Source organism: Lissotriton helveticus, chromosome 12 (genome assembly GCF_964261635.1).
Source record: "Lissotriton helveticus chromosome 12, aLisHel1.1, whole genome shotgun sequence".
NCBI lineage: Eukaryota > Metazoa > Chordata > Amphibia > Caudata > Salamandridae > Lissotriton > Lissotriton helveticus.
This window is the reverse complement of record NC_136073.1, coordinates 124,815,682-124,831,569: the sequence shown is the minus strand read 5'-3', so window position 1 is coordinate 124,831,569 and position 15,888 is coordinate 124,815,682. Positions and strand designations below refer to the sequence as shown.

Genomic DNA, 15,888 nt, shown 5'->3' with positions numbered 1-15,888 from the left:
AAAGGCTTGTCGAAAAGTAACCAAAGTGCAACAAATTCGCACCATTCTGAAAGAGGAGATATTCTATTAATTTAAGGAAATATGGCATATCAGCCAAACAACATTTGGACGTGAAGGAATTATTTTCCAAGATTCAGCAACTTACTATTGTTAATATATATGAAGATCATTAATTTAAGGCTGCGATGTTCAAGAAAATGACCGCTTTCAATTATGGATTACTACACCTCAAATAACCAGTACATTCTCACAAGTGTCTGTAAGGAAATATATCGGGAGAAAATAAAACATAAAAATCTCCATAAAGCAATAAAAAGTGCAAAACCTTTTCATATAACAATGCGTATCACCTTCAGTTACACTAATGTTATTTAATGGCACTAATTTTATAATTAGGAGAAAGAGAATGAGGGAAACAAATGCAGAGTACAATATGTACCCGAAAATACAAAGCATCTTATATGGTATCAAGAACACCTATGTCAGTATTTCACACATTTATAACTAAGTGTTAAAAAAAAGTACCACATGTAAACGGTACCAAATATTTGGTTAAAACAAAATAAGACTGCACTACATTCTAGAAACCAGAACAATAGTTGTAAAACTATGCGGGCAAATGACTATGGTAAAATACAGGCACAGAGTCATCACACTGGAAACTAGTTCTGTAATCAAACTACATAATGGTAAATCTTCAAACAGTAATGGCTATGGTATTGTTCAATCACAAATAAAAATGTAGCGTTCGATATAAATAGTGTCCATCTCTTTATCCATAAAAAGATGGAATGGGCACAAGTCTATAGAATGTTCAACGCTAAAAACATAGAATCTGAAAATGGAAGTGTCCCCAAAAGTTAATGAAAAAATCTCTCACCGCGGATGTACATATCAACAATCAGCTGTATGTTCTGATAAGTTGGTGAAGCACAGCGGATATCGCTACCATGCTTTATACAAGTTTGACAAGAGAAAGAGGAATAATTAACCTTGTCTATAAATCCCTAATTTATGGTACAAAGTATACACAGGTCTTGGAACTTAAATACCACTAATAAAGAGCAGCATCTACCCATACTGTAGTGGCAGACCAAGCATAACTTCAGGCCTATCATTGTGGCCTGACTGCTGCAGTTTAAAACCTGCATCCTGACACCTCCTTTTTAAATATAATTAAGGCACCCCAACATACGCCTTGCAGCCCACAATGCCGGGTGTATGGTATTTAAAAGTGAGACATGCACACCATTTATCCTACCATGTCCCTACAGTGGCAAGGTCCAAAAACCTCCTTTCACAGTGGCAGACCTACAGGTCCTATGCAGAAAACCAGAGTGCAGATTAAAATAATAATACTGCATCTCAGGAATGGCACAAGCTACACAAATAATTACTCAACTATTTTAATAGTTAATACAAGTTCAATTCAATGGTGTGGTTGGATTTATAATATATTATAAGAACATGTAACCTTTAGAAACTTACATTTTTCATTCCTGATGTTCAGGTAGGTTAATTTGCATTAGTTCTCCAGCTGCTTCTAGCCAGCTATCATTCTTGAACAGGTGTGTAAATTGTGTCAAATACCACCCAGGAGCAAATAATAGAGTGGCCTAAATGTACAGAGATGGCTCCTCTGAGTTTAATAGAATATGTAAAGGGGGCTGTGGGCCTCCTCTTGAGAGTCTGTGTCAAATCCTGCTTGAAATGTCTGTTGACCCACATATAATACTTGGGAGGCACTTGAAAGGGAGAGAATTGGATGCCAAGGCAATTATTGTGGATCCCCGGTCAGGTTGCTGAAGAACTCTGGTTTTACCCTACCAGACTTCATACTCTGGGTTTCCATATAATACTTGGGGCAAATTCTAAAGGGAAAGAACAGGATACCAAGACAATTCTTGTGAATCCACTGGCTGGTTGATGAATTGCTTTTGTCCTAACAGACTTTCTGTCTCAGTTTTTTTTATTTTTGATAAACACATTGCATTGGTCTTAATAAAGCTGCAACAGTACAAGAAAAAAAATATTGCATCATAAATGAGCCCCCCAAACCCCCTCCCACCTCATAAAGCAATCCATTACAGGGATAACTTAATATTTCCAGGGTTTGTGGCCATCACGGAGGACAGATCATAGTAGTCCCATCACTTGCCCAGTCTCTGGGTTTGTTGTGTGTACAGTACCTTACCCAAACTGGATTGTAATGCTAGATGTAGGAGGAAGCTAAGATTACCATAGTACACTCACCACACACACCCCCCAGCCCTCAGGGACCAAGTTTAGTGTAGCAAAATACTATTGCCATCTTCAAAATGACCTACACATTTCATTTTGGGCCAGTGTGCAGTAATGCAAACTGGAACAACTGACAAAGTGGGCATGGATGGTCCCAGGTACTTTTGCCTCTTTGGCCAAGGTGTGTACAGGAGTCACCTCATCTCCCTAGCTGGTACAACTGTACAAATGTGGTACCTCCAGGTGCTCACTTCAGAATAAGTTCTGGACCTGCTGAAGATCAGAGGACTGGGCCTGCTGTTTGTGTCATGAGAGGAGCCCTGAAGGACTGAGACTGCTCCCTCTCTTACCCAGGACAACTATGTGAATTCCAATGGTCAGTTGGCTAACTTGCTGCGTGGCTACAAGGAGACAAAAAGCTGCAGGAGGCCTTTTCCTGGAAATACACAGCTTACCAGTAGCAACTAGACCAGGACTAGACCCTGCTGTTGGCCTCTCCCTGATAGCCTCTGAGTCTCTAAGTGCCTCCCCTGAGGTCACGTGGACTTTAGAAATGTACGCCTGTGGTGGAATGAGACTTATAAGACTGAGTCAGAAGGTAAAATCTTTGACCAGGATCAACCTTTTTAGTGTATTCACTCACGATCGATCGCGGTCATCCTCCAATTGCGCCTAGGTCCCAGTCTACTGCAGCAATTGACTCACATTGGCACTTTGTGCTTTTTAGTGCTATTTATACTTAAAACGTTAACAATTCAGATCAATGGTTCGTCTTTTTAGACTTTTTTGTCATTTTGGTGTTAGTTTGTTTATTAAATGTTACTTTATTTTTCAAATTTGGGTTTGGATTTTTATTGTTTTGCATTGCGACTTTATTTCTGTTTTGGTTCTGCATAGATCATTTACACATTTCTCTAAGTTAAGCCTGTCTGCTCTGTGCCATAGCTACCAGGGGATTAAACTACTTTATTTTTCAAATTTGGGTTTGGATTTTTATCGTTATGCATTGCGACTTTATTTCTGTTTTGGTTCTGCATAGATCATTTACACATTTCTCTAAGTTAAGCCTGTCTGCTCTGTGCCATGCTACCAGGGGATTAAACTCAGGTTAATTTAGTCACTTTCTAGGATCCACCTTGACATGGGTTGTAATTATTCCTGGAGGTGCGTAGTCACCCATCCCAATTACTTATCCAACTTCTTTTTAAAAAGGTGAATTTGAATATTTAATGAACTACATGAGGCAAATTGGGTTTTAATATATAGAAACATTCCAAAAATAACAATCGTATTGGCATGGACTTCTTATGTTGTTTCATTAAGATTTGAAGCTTTATAAACACCCTCAACAGGTCCTGGATTTTGAATCCAAGTTATGTAACATGTTAAAATAAATATGTCCTTTTATCTCACTGAGGAAATTATCGACTCTTTCTTTTTCTGAGGCAGACTCTATTTTCTCCATCTGTGGACATGTATTACTCCCTTTCTCTTGAGGGGTTCTCCAGCTCTCCCACTTTGGGGCTATCCATTGCTCCCTGACCTTCCATGTGGAGTTAGTCAATATATCCCATCCTTCTTTTGTATTGGTGGTGGGGAAAGGGCTGTGTCCTTCCCTTTGAAAGTGCAATATTCCTTTATTTCTTCCTTGTCACCTATGCCCCTCCCAAGGGTGAGTTGCACATTCACTAATACTCAGGTAGACAATGCCTTTTCCTCACTATGTGCCAATTTCGGTTATTTGCCCATGTGTCCTAGGTAACAGTGTCAATGTTTGCCTAACAAATCAGCAATCAGCATTGAAAAGTTAGAAATCATTCCTCTGAAAATTAACTGGCATGACCTTCCCATTGCTCAGAGTAGGGTGAATGTGGCACTTTTCTGCCTAGTGCTAGAAGTTAAATCCTGAGTATTATCTGCTGTGTCACCCATGTACTTAATACTTTGGACAATTCCTTCTTCCATTCACGTTTAAAATCGTGACTCAAAGTGAGAATTCACCAAAAGACTAGGGTTAAAGGTTCTCCAATCAAAACAGATCCAGGAAACATTTCCATCTACCAAGGTAATGTCTTGTGCAACAAGCTCCAGTTTTGTTCCACTTTCAGCTTGGATTTATGAACTGTAAATGAATTCCTTGAAGATTTTCTTGGTTTTCCAACCATCTTCTCTCCAATTGTCTCTTGGCAAGACCTTGCAGAGACGAGGATCCTTTCTCCCAAGAATTGGCCCTAGCCCGTACTAGGCTTCAGATGTTATTTAGGAATGAAATTGGGTATCTGTATTATCACTGTTAAAGATAAAAACCTTGCGTAGGTTGTCAATGACCACTGTCTTCTGGAATGTCTCTGTAGCAAAGTAATAGGCAAGGGGGTCCAGAATGGTGTTAAAGCAGGCAACCAACATTGTGCATCTATAAGCAAAATCCAGCTTGCTTGGCTCCTTCTCGATCAGGTAGAGTAGCAGCACGCTATGGTAGGGCAGGAAGCACAGTAAGAAGATGGTCAAGTTGGTCACAATCATGTTCCGAATTTTCTTGCTGTCAACAAGTTCCATTTGGGCAACCACACTCTTCTTAATGGCCCGTATGAGTGCCCAAGAACAAATTGCCATGATGGTAAGTGGGATGGCAAAGCCGATTGTCAAGGATGAAAACACAGAACCATATTGGGTAACGTGCAGAGGTCGGCTTTCGAAACAAGAATTTTTTTGGGTGTCGTTGCTCACAGTCCCAAGGAAGTACGCTGGAATGCTGGCCCCAACTGTCAAAGTCCAGACACCAAAACAAATGCATTTGGCCCTCTTCCTCAGGCTCTTTATTCGAGGGTTAATGGGGAAACAGACAGCCATACATCTGTCCCAGCTAATACAGGTCAAGAAAAATATACTTGCGTACATGTTCACCAACAAAATCACCCCCATAATATCACATATCCTCTGTGGAAGTTCAGCATTGGTGCTGTAATAATGAATCCGCAGGGGAAGGGAGAAAATGAGCAGGAGATCAGAGAATGCCAAGTTCTTCATGTACGTGGTGGTCAAGGAATGTATCCTGGTGCCCCAGCAGAAGATGCATAGCGCCACGATGTTGAGTATCAAGCCCAGGCAGAAGATCATGGTATAAGACCCAACGAAGATGAATGTAAGTTCCTGGACGGTGGTATTGGTTGTCATCTCAGGTACCATGCAATAGACAAAAATCTTAAATTGCCCTGAAAAAAAGAAAAGACACATCCGTTGGTACAGCAAATTGCTAGTATTAGGCACCTTGGTATTGGTAAGATTTCATATGAAGAAGCGCATCGCACATGATCAGTCATTTTTATGTCATTTTCCAATTTTCAGTGTGTTGTTCATTGAATATTAGACTTTTTTAAGTTATTTCACTTTTTATTCCAGTTCAGTAAATGACATTTGCATTCAATTTACTTGGTAGATACTGGGATAGTTCAGATCAATGATGTGTGTGTGAGTATATGTTTGTGGTGCAAACTCCAACTTCAGAGAAATTTAGATATCCGTGAAATGCCGGGCAACAGCCAATTGCCGAGGAGGTGCATCCAGGAGCCCCTTTCAGTGTAATGTATGTTTTATAGTATGATGTGTTGTTGTGTGTTGTGGGTTGCTGCAACATCAGGGTCTTGCAGACAGCTAAAGCTATCTGTAGCCAGACTCTAAAAACCCAGTAAGGGCTTAACTGTGGTGAGTCCCCTTATATAAAATCTGCTGAGTCCCAGTTGATGCAGTAAATCTGCCGCTGGCAGGGTTACAACCCACAAAAAGGTCTGTCTGCTTATGAAGTGGCACAGAGCAGCTAAAACAAGCATGCAATAGGACTCGCATTTATGAGAGTTTGAGCTATTGCATTGTAAATGACATTACCTTTTATTTATGTGTTGTTTTTAAAACAGATAAATAAAGGGCATTCTAATATACAATGCCAATAGCTTAAACACTCACAAATGCTAGACCTATAGCATTGCTGCTATAAAAATGTATAAAAGCGTTAGGAGAGAGTTTCCTTCTTGCAGGCAGGACAAAGGTATTTGATAAAATAGTGTGAGTAGGCTGTAATTACAGCTTAGGGAGCAACAACACATGTCGCCATGGGAGGTTACAAATGAGACATGGTGGTACTAAGGAGGGACTACTAAGCCTTTAGACCAATCAACAGCCACTGTTTACAGTGGACAATGACATAAGACAATGAAAAATGCGGGCAGAGAGTGGGCTGAGCATCAAACCCCTACCTCAATTCAGCATACCTCGCCGAGAAGCGCATGCGCTGCCCAGGCTTGACCTAAAAAGATGCCACCGAATGCACAAAATGTGTTGGTCAGTGGTTCAAATTAATGAAACCCATTACTTATCCCCCACTTTGTGATGCGTTAATTGGTGTGGGTTTGCTCAAATGTAGGTCCCTACTCGCGAGGGATTGCTAGTATTCCCGTTCAGCGGGCACCTGACCTAGCCGTTTGGGCCGGATTATTTACCAGGACCGAGGCTGATTTGACTGTGGTTGGTCCCCTTCTGAAAAGACATGGCAAATCTAAACCTGAGCCAATAGGTGTGGAGTTTGCCACCAGACTTCTGACTTTGTCAATGCTTGTTTTGTTTTGTCATGTTTTTTACGAAGTTTTTTGTTGGGAAAGCTGCCAAACCTTCATCAATATAAAAAAAAAAAACAATAAAAACAGTGTCTCTAAGTAAACATATTATTTTTGTCTCAAAAAGCACACATTGCCACAGTGGTCCCTGGTGCTTAAAGTAACTAATTTATGTGTGGATCTGCTCCTTGTTAAAGGACAGTATGCCATCACTCACAGTGCAGTTAGCCAACTGATTTAATTTGGCTGACCTTCCGCCCCATGCTGTATGCTGTAGTGTGTGGAATGGAAGAAAATGTCAATGACACCATAACAGACTGATGGACGAAGAGGGGTGACTGAAAGCCCGTATAGGTTAATTGTACTTTTAAGTTTTGAACAATGAATAGATCTTGGCTAGCAGAGACCCAACAATGGTATTCGGTTGTTTTTGTTAATGCATGGATGCCTTAATACTTTAGATGGCTGTTATATATGTTCCTGCATGTGCAGTTCTGTATAAATATATACACATATAAAGACAGCATCATACGTTTTTTTATGGGGTCTGTTCCACCTTTGTCCATATAAATTTGATTCAACATAAACATTTTGTATTCCTCTTTCCTCATTGACTCACCAACAGGTAATCTCCAACTGGAATTTGCCAAATTATTTTGTGCAGATACAAATTATTCTTCCAATATTAAATTAGAAATATACAGATGTGAACATGTCATGTAAAAACACAGGTCTTTCTTTGAGGACACCCTCACACATGGTGCATGTAGGCAGTTGTTTCTTCCTGTTTTGGCGGGGCCCAGCACAATGGCACAAATGACGCAATTCAAGGGAAATAACCATTTTGCCAGCCTATTTTAAAAGAAGTACAGGTTTGTTTCGTGTCTATGATCCACATACTCCAGAGATACTCACTCTGTGGGTGATTACTAAAAATGCAGGGGCATATTACCAACAGTTAGCGATATTTATCGCTAACTGAGCTTAGCGTTAGTTTTTTTTAGCGCTGCGCTTCGCCCAATATTATCGCTGAGATTACCTATTACCAACGTTCATCTCAAAAGCGATAATATTGCAGGTGTTAGTGTGAATATCGCTGGAAGACCAGCGGTGTTCACACATTAGCGTGCAAATGCTGTTAGCTATGTTATCCACCTCCCATTGGATAACATAGCTAAGAACTGGCATTTGCAGGCGTTAGCGTTTGGCGATATTCGCGCTTAGCGCGAATATTTACATCGCTTTTCCTTTCTTGGTAATAGGCGATAGCGAGGTTACCAACTGCTTTCAGTCGCTAACTGGTTGGGTACGCCCACTTTGTATGTCATTAGCGATAAATAGTTCTGACATGCAAAGCGGGCCCCAAACCGCTCGCTATCGCCTACAAGCTGTCGCTAACTGGTGTTAGCGACAGCTTGGTAATAGGGCGATGGAATTATCGTCGCTTAGCGGCCAAAAACGGCCGCTAAAGCGGCAATAATTCAATATTGCCACCTTTGGTAATATGCCCCGAAGTCCTTGCGTACACATCAACAAACGTGACGCGCATTAGGGCATCTCATGAAAATGAGTAGGAGGTTGGTTGACCTGACTATTCTAGTAGCCTGCGGCAGGTTCACATACCTCAGGGTCTGCTGCCGGTCTACACACTGCAGGTCTCAGGGAAAATCAAAATTGCAGTGTGTAAAAAAGTGGGATGCTTGTGAACGTGCACGACCGTATGTGGGATCCTGACGTCCCACAGTAATCCATGCAGAATTAGTGCATTTGGGTCAGGTGTTGGTCCAAAATTTTTTCCATATCTATTTAATTACCATTTTCGCTCCATTCTACCACCTGCAGCTAAAGGGGAATTGAGTGGAAATTTAACCTGAACACATTCTATTTTCAATCATCTCTAAATTGAAACAGCCACTAGTGGATGTACAACAGTTTGTGTCTACTTCACTCACAACTGTCTTGTTCGAAAGTGAGAGCAAACTTCAATGGCCAGTCTTTTGAGTGCCAGTTCTCCAGGCCTTTGCAGCATGCATAAATCGTAATGGGTGGTGAACAGGGGAGTGTCCAGGCCCCAGGCATGATCGCAGGAACATCTTGCTGGGAATTCTGTTCAAATTACAAAGTGTAAAGACTTGGGTGCGGAAAGATAAGAAAGAAAGTTGATGGAGAGACTGTGGGGCACATGCATCAAGCATTTTTGTCATTTCAAACGGGCCGATTCGGCACATTAGCGAACACAAAAAATGCTTTTCAAATGCAGGAAACCCAATTTTACAATTCAACGAATCGCAAAATGGGGTGTGATTCGCTATTAGGAAGGGGCGTGTTTAGGGCGTCCCTCCCTAATAATACCGAATCGCATCGTTATGTAGGAATGTTCTGTGACCAAAATGCGGTTGCAAAACATTTGCATATTACCATCTACTTCAAGTAGGTGGTTACCCATTCGCAAATGGGAAGGAGTCCCCAAGGGACCCCATCTCTTTTGTGAATGTTTGTAAAATCATTTTTAAGAGCAGGCAATGGTCCCATGGACTACTGCATGTCCTTAAAAAATTAAAGGAAAGCTTTTCATTTTTATTTTTGTAAAGCATCCAGTTTTCCTTTAAGGAAAATGGCCGCTTAACAGAAAAAAAGTTTGCTTTATTTAAAAAGCAAAAAACAAAAGGGGGAGTAAAGTGGTAGTGCTACAAGAGCATAAGAGGTGGATACATCCTCCTCTAAACATAAGGATCCACCCATATAAGCTTGGGTAAAAGTGTCCTTTTAGAAATAGTGTGTCTCCTAGGTTCTGGGAAAATACACAGCTTTGTTAAAATACCCCTCACCCACCAAAAGGTCCCTTGGTGGCATACTTCATCATCGGGTTCTTCCCGCTCCGCTGCGGGACGGGGTGTGCTGCGACCTACGACTACGCGGGAGCACTGATTTCAAACAATGCTATGTGTGGTGTAGGAGTGCGAGTGGAAGGGTCAGAAGTCGTTATGTGAATGTGATAAATGATTAGAAAATACCTGGCTATGCGGAAGAGTAAACTTTAATGTTCCTATAAGCTGGTATTATAAAAAAAATGGGGAATAAGCGGAGGTATTATGCTTCAATGAGCAGTACTTTGTCGACATTATTCAAAGCCCTCCTCTGGCTTCTCATTAGGACCGAGACAGATCCCTTCAACACTCTAAATGTTGGTGGTAGATGACTATAGTTATACAAATGTTTGTGCGTATCTCAATTAACATGCACTTTTAGATACTGTACCCTAATAGGTATTTTCTCTTGTTATGGGTCTGGAAGAACAAGAACACGGTTAAAATATTCCTTAACGCAGTTACCCCACAACCTCTGTGATGGCAATCTGTAAAAAAACATGATATATTTAACCAAGTTGTGATATATTTCTCTATACGCACTGTGTTGTTGCGGCGGTGTAGATAATACATGATGCACAACATATAACATAAACTACACACTCTATAATTGGAAACTGAGGCTCTGATGTGAACCGCAGTGAATGCAGCCATGTACCAACAACACAGTTTCTAAATACAGGAACGGCGCATTTGCGAGTAAGATCCGGACGTCAGTGGAACCAAGTACTAGGTTCCAGGCGGCGAGTCGTCCCATAAGAAGTAAGCGCAGGGTTGTTCTACTGCGTGTTGAATGTTATGGCTGTGACAATTATGTAGCATTATGGTTGGGCGGTTTTGTGGCAACCCGTTCCGTTTGGTTTGTTCTTACAGATAGAACAGGACGTGAAGAATTTGCTACACTGAAAGTCCATGTGGCACGCTTACTTTCGAAACGGAGTAAGTGCATTTTGATTGACCTTTTATTCTCCAATGGTTTGTCTGGTTTTCGTCTTTATAATCCTTGAGAGGGGGTTATTTGCAACGGAATTTTATGGGTTAGGCATCCGGTGCTTTTAAACGTGAGAATTGACTCTAATTAATTACATGCCTCTAATAAAGATAGGCAGTCATAAAGCTTAGTTATAGCTTATATACCATTAGATTAGAAGATCTAATAAGAGTCAAGATGACCCCATATTGATATAGGTTCGAATTGCAGGTCATTTAAAAACTGGTATAGGCACACCTAATATGCATGTGTTTTTTCAAATTGTTTCACAGATTGTATCCAGGCAAATTGCAGGAGTACTGGTTGTGGGTAAAACCGTGAGTTAACCAAGGAGAGTATTATTTCTTGGTCTTTTCTCATCTGTCCTAACGGAGTGGGCACGCCTTAGCGAGCGTGAACCCCCGGAGGACGTTTTTTTTATTGTTATTCTGGTCCTGAAGAAAGCTGAGCTAAATTAGCTACAAACAGCAGAAACATGTAGACCATACACACCGGGTCACTGGGGTTCTAATATAAACCACCAAGTGATCTCACTGTTTTTAATGTGAACAACTGTCCCTTTAATAAAGTTGTTAGGGTCCAGCTGTGATCTTTTATTACACCATCCTTTCATCACTGATCACATTTATCACTTTACACTTTGTAATACCTGCTCCGCTGCAATCGCAGGCGTCGAAGCACACGGGGGGATATTCGGTCCCTCCTGCGGTGAACCCCATGATGAAGCATGTCACCACTAGGGTGAGTGGGGGTTCTTTTAGAAAATAGTGTTTTCTTCTCTCCCTTTCTCCCAGTTCTTTGACCACACATATAATTTAGTTTTTACACTGTGTGTTTCTTTAATTTGGTACAATGTCACTCGCGCTCTTTTGTTGTTGTAAAATGCATCCATGTAGCCATAACATTGTACATTTTTTATAGTGAACCCAAGAATATTCATCTTGTCATAGTCAGCTCCTTTTACGTACATTTTTAATGCCCATCCTGTGCCCATGAGCCTGCTGAACAGGAGTGTACACAAAGTCCATCCACAATGGTACCGAAAATTGGCAGCCATCTTGGGTTTTAGAACTCTAGTGTTACAAACATTTACTGTTTCCACGCGCAATTGCAGAAACAAACAGAGCTTAAAAACAATCTCACGCCGACTCAGTGGTCCGCGTAGCCACAGTGAGGTAGTATCCAGGCGAGGTAGTGACCTTGATGATATGAGTACGGCATAGCCGCACACCCGCAGAAATGGATGCTTTTACGAAGGCAACTAAAAAATAGCCATTCTGAGTTTTTGTTCTCCCTTTCAACAGTGTTTGACTACAGGTGCTCCTCCCCTCCTGTTCAGCTGGCTCATGGGACATTGAATGGGCATTAAAAATGTACGTAAAAGGAGCCAAATATGACAAGATGAATATTCTTGATTTCACTATAAAAAAAATGCACAATGTTTTGGCTACATAGATGCATATACTGCGGTTCACATCAGAGCCTCAGTTTCCAGTTATAGAGTGTGTGGTTTATGTTATATGTTGTGCGTCATGTATTGTCTACACAGCCGCAACAATACAGCACTTATAGAGAAATATATCACAACTTGGTTAAATATGTCACTTTTTTTGCAGATTGCCATCACAGAGGGTGTGGGGTAACTGTGTTATGAAATATTTTAATCATGTTCTTTGTCTTCCAGATCCATAACAAGATAAAATACCTATTAGGGTACAGTATCTAAAAGTGCATGTTAATTGAGATACGCACAAACTTTTGTATAAATATAGTTATCTACCACCAACATTTAGAGCGTTGTAGAGATCTGTCTAGGTCCGGCTGAGAAGCCAGGGGAGGGCTTCAAAACATGTCGGCAAAGGAAGCATTGCCCATTTAAGCATAATAAATCAGCTTATTCCTCATTTTTTAATAATACCAGCTTATAGAAACATTAAAGTTTACTGTTCCACATAGCCAGGTATTTTTTAATCATTTATCACGTTCACGTTACCACTTATGACTCTTCCACTCGCACTCCTACATCACACATAGCATTGTTTGAAATCAGTGCTCCCGCTTAGTCGTAGGTCGCAGCACGCCCCATCCTGCAGGAGGGCAAGAAGACCCCGATGATGAAGCATGCCACCAAGGGTCCTTTTGGTGGGTATGGGGTATTTTAACAAAGCTGTGTGCTTTCCCAGAACATAGGAGAAACACTATTTCTGAGAGGACACTTTGACCCATGCTTATAAGGGTGGATCCTTATGTTTAATACATATTTATTTAAAAGCAATCATGGACATGGTGGTCTGCTGACCCCAGCAGGCCACCATCCCTGTGACATTGCGATTCCTAGGGGGTCTCAAATTGCGACCTACCTCATTAATATTCATGAGGTAGGTAATTTGCAATCCCCTAGGAATTGAAGAAAGTGTTCAAAATACTTTAATGCATGCTGTTTTGCAATTCCTACTTGCAAATCGCAATGATTTGCAATTAGGGAATCGCAAAATGGGGTATTGATGCATCTGAACCTGTATCATTTGGCATAGGTAATCAAATAAACACTTTTAATGCTCCCTTCACATGGTGACCATCGTTTACATACGGTCCCCAGATATCTTCCAACATTTTTTGTTGATTTTTAATTTACACATCAAGAGTTCATGGACTGCAATCCTTGTTATGGCTTCTGCCCGTTCTTCAAAGGAAGGCCACAAGTGAGAATTCCAGTTTTGTAAGACACACACTGAGGCGACTGCTGGAGCAGAATCAAAACACCACTTCTTGTGATCATTAATCCTTGGATCTCCTGTATGTCAAGTATAAGAGCAGGTTCCACAGACAGGGCAATCTACAGCTCACGTGTGTTCTGAGCTGTCTCCAGAGACACAGAAGGGTTGCAGTACCAGACAGGACAAAATGATATGTACCATGTCCCCATCAGCAGGAAGGCACCTCCAGAAATTTGTGGTGGGCGCTTGTTTGACCAGTGCCAGCATTGACCAATTTTGTAATAAATACATTTCAAATGAACATCACAAAGATCTGTCATAATTGGCAAATAAATCTCACCCCCCCCCTTCCGTATATTGCTTCTGAAGTCTTGGTTGCTGTTTGTGTAGGTGTCTGGCAGTGATCTTTAAATACATTTCCTAAGTCAAAGTCTAATAAAGCACAGAGACCAATTTCCTTTAGATCACCCACATTACTAGTTAAGTATGCAGAGTGGTAGTCTCCAGCGAAAGTTGTTGGTTACACAGCTTCCTGATTATACTAGATCTGCGTTGCAGATTGCACGAATGCTGATCAATATCCAGCTGTAATTCAATGTACAGACCCTTACGGGATTTCAGTGAATCTTCTGATGTCGAATGACTAATGGTTGATACGACTTTGTAAATCAATGCAGGCCAGTCCTTCAGTTGTCCGCTATGAGCATGTCATTATTGTGCCAGATAAGTGCATGCAAATTCAAGAAGTCATGTTGGTCCAGAGATCTATGGCCCTGGGACCTCACACTGATGTATTTGCCTATATTTGGATTATCCTCATCACCATGAGTCAGCTGATGTTTATAAATAACTGGTAGACCTTTAGTACATTCTTGGATGCGAGTCTCTATTGTAACCAAGTCAAGGTCCTCAAAACCAGGGCTGAGGTGTTGTATATTTTGTAATTGGGGGGGGCTTTGCTATGGCTCCAGTTCGTTTTAGAGCCTAGAAACTGAGATAAATCTGAAACTATTGACATTAAGACCAGAATCAAAGTTATAGGTGCAGATAAAGTCAATATAATGTCAGCTGCATATAGCATTAACTTAAGGTTACCGGCTGGGAAGGATATGCCCATGTTGTTCATCGAGGTGAGGATTACAATAGCTAAGGGTTCCAACGCAGTCAGAAAGACTAGGGGAGACTAGGGCAGCCCAGACAAATCACTACATGAACAATATTTTTCTTTGTGTATACATGTTTGTTTCTTTTTATTAAAAAGCAATAAAAAAAGCAATGAGTAAACATAGAGGCCTCCTGATTCATTTCCTTAGAACAACAAGATTAATGCATTCTGGCGTTGCCTGGTAGGTCGCCCCCCCCCCGCTGCAACACCGCCAGCACTTGAATGCCCCTATGCCCGGTTGCCTGCTGCTCCTTGGTGCTCTTTTTCCCTTCGGTTCCCCGCTGCAGTTCCCGCCACTTCTGCCCCTGCAGCTCCGCCCCCCCGCGCCCATTCGCACGCCCCACCCACCTGCCTCCCGCCTCCCAGCTGCTCCTCCCTCCCACCTCTCCATAAAATGGCGGCCGTGGCGCGGTGAGGAGAGCGAACCTTGACCGTGCCTGGTAGGTCGCTCCCCCCCGCTGCAGCGCCGCCGGCGCTTGAGTGCCGCAGTGCCCAGTTGCCTGCTGCTCCTTGGTGCTCTTTTTCCCTTCGGTTCCCCTCTACCCGCCGCAGTTCCCTCCGCTGCTGCCCCATCCCACCTCCACATAAAAGGGGGCCGGACGCGTAGCAGACGTGCGCAGCGGGCGCGCCGAAGCCAGCGCCAGAACCCCTGACCCCTCACCAACCATGATTACCGCCTCCGATACTATGCCATTAGAGATAATGGGGTATCCCAGTGACCCTCAGAACCTGGGTATCAAATTTAAATAAGAAGAATTGGTTCTGTCGGATATGTGTCAATTTCTTTGCTATATTGTGAATATACTAATTCTTTATATACTTTACTCAGTCCACATTTGCGGTATGGTACGTAAGGACACACACAACAATTTTAACTTTTTGAAGAAGTTCTTCTTATTATGGAAATTTTACACGTATAAATCAATTTATAAAAAGTGGCTGTCAAGGACATTACAAAGAAACTTCCAAGTCAGGATATCTCCAAACTGGGTGTCGCTGACACCGCAACGGCTTCTGAAGAATCCTCTAGCTGTCCACGTCCTCAGGCTGTCGCTCTCTTATTGTCCTGATGAAGACCCGCCCCAGATGCAAATAATTCTGCACTAACGTCTAGGGTCGAAACGTCGACGTTACTTTTGTCAATCCGTCCATCTTAAGCCACAACACGAAAAAAGAAAATATTATGATTGTTGTGACCTAAAGTTTTCAAATATGGACTGATGAAATTCTATGTTTTTCTATAATTGTAAATACGTCATCTTCACTTATTCATGTATAGCCCGACCATCACTTGTCACTA

General features: G+C 41.7%; 1 protein-coding gene across 2 annotated transcripts in view; it reads right to left on the bottom strand.

Moving 5' to 3' along the window:
- Window positions 1–1,951: 1,951 nt before the first annotated feature.
- LOC144798620 (lysophosphatidic acid receptor 6-like) overlaps window positions 1,952–15,888 on the bottom strand; it is a 67,479-nt gene continuing 53,542 nt past the window's right edge. For both annotated transcript variants that reach the window (XM_078669578.1, XM_078669577.1), the window contains one exon: window positions 1,952–5,453. In XM_078669578.1, coding sequence (XP_078525704.1) covers window positions 5,412–5,453 — 42 coding nt within the window. In that variant the 3' untranslated portion in view covers window positions 1,952–5,411. The remainder of the gene's footprint in view (window positions 5,454–15,888) is intronic.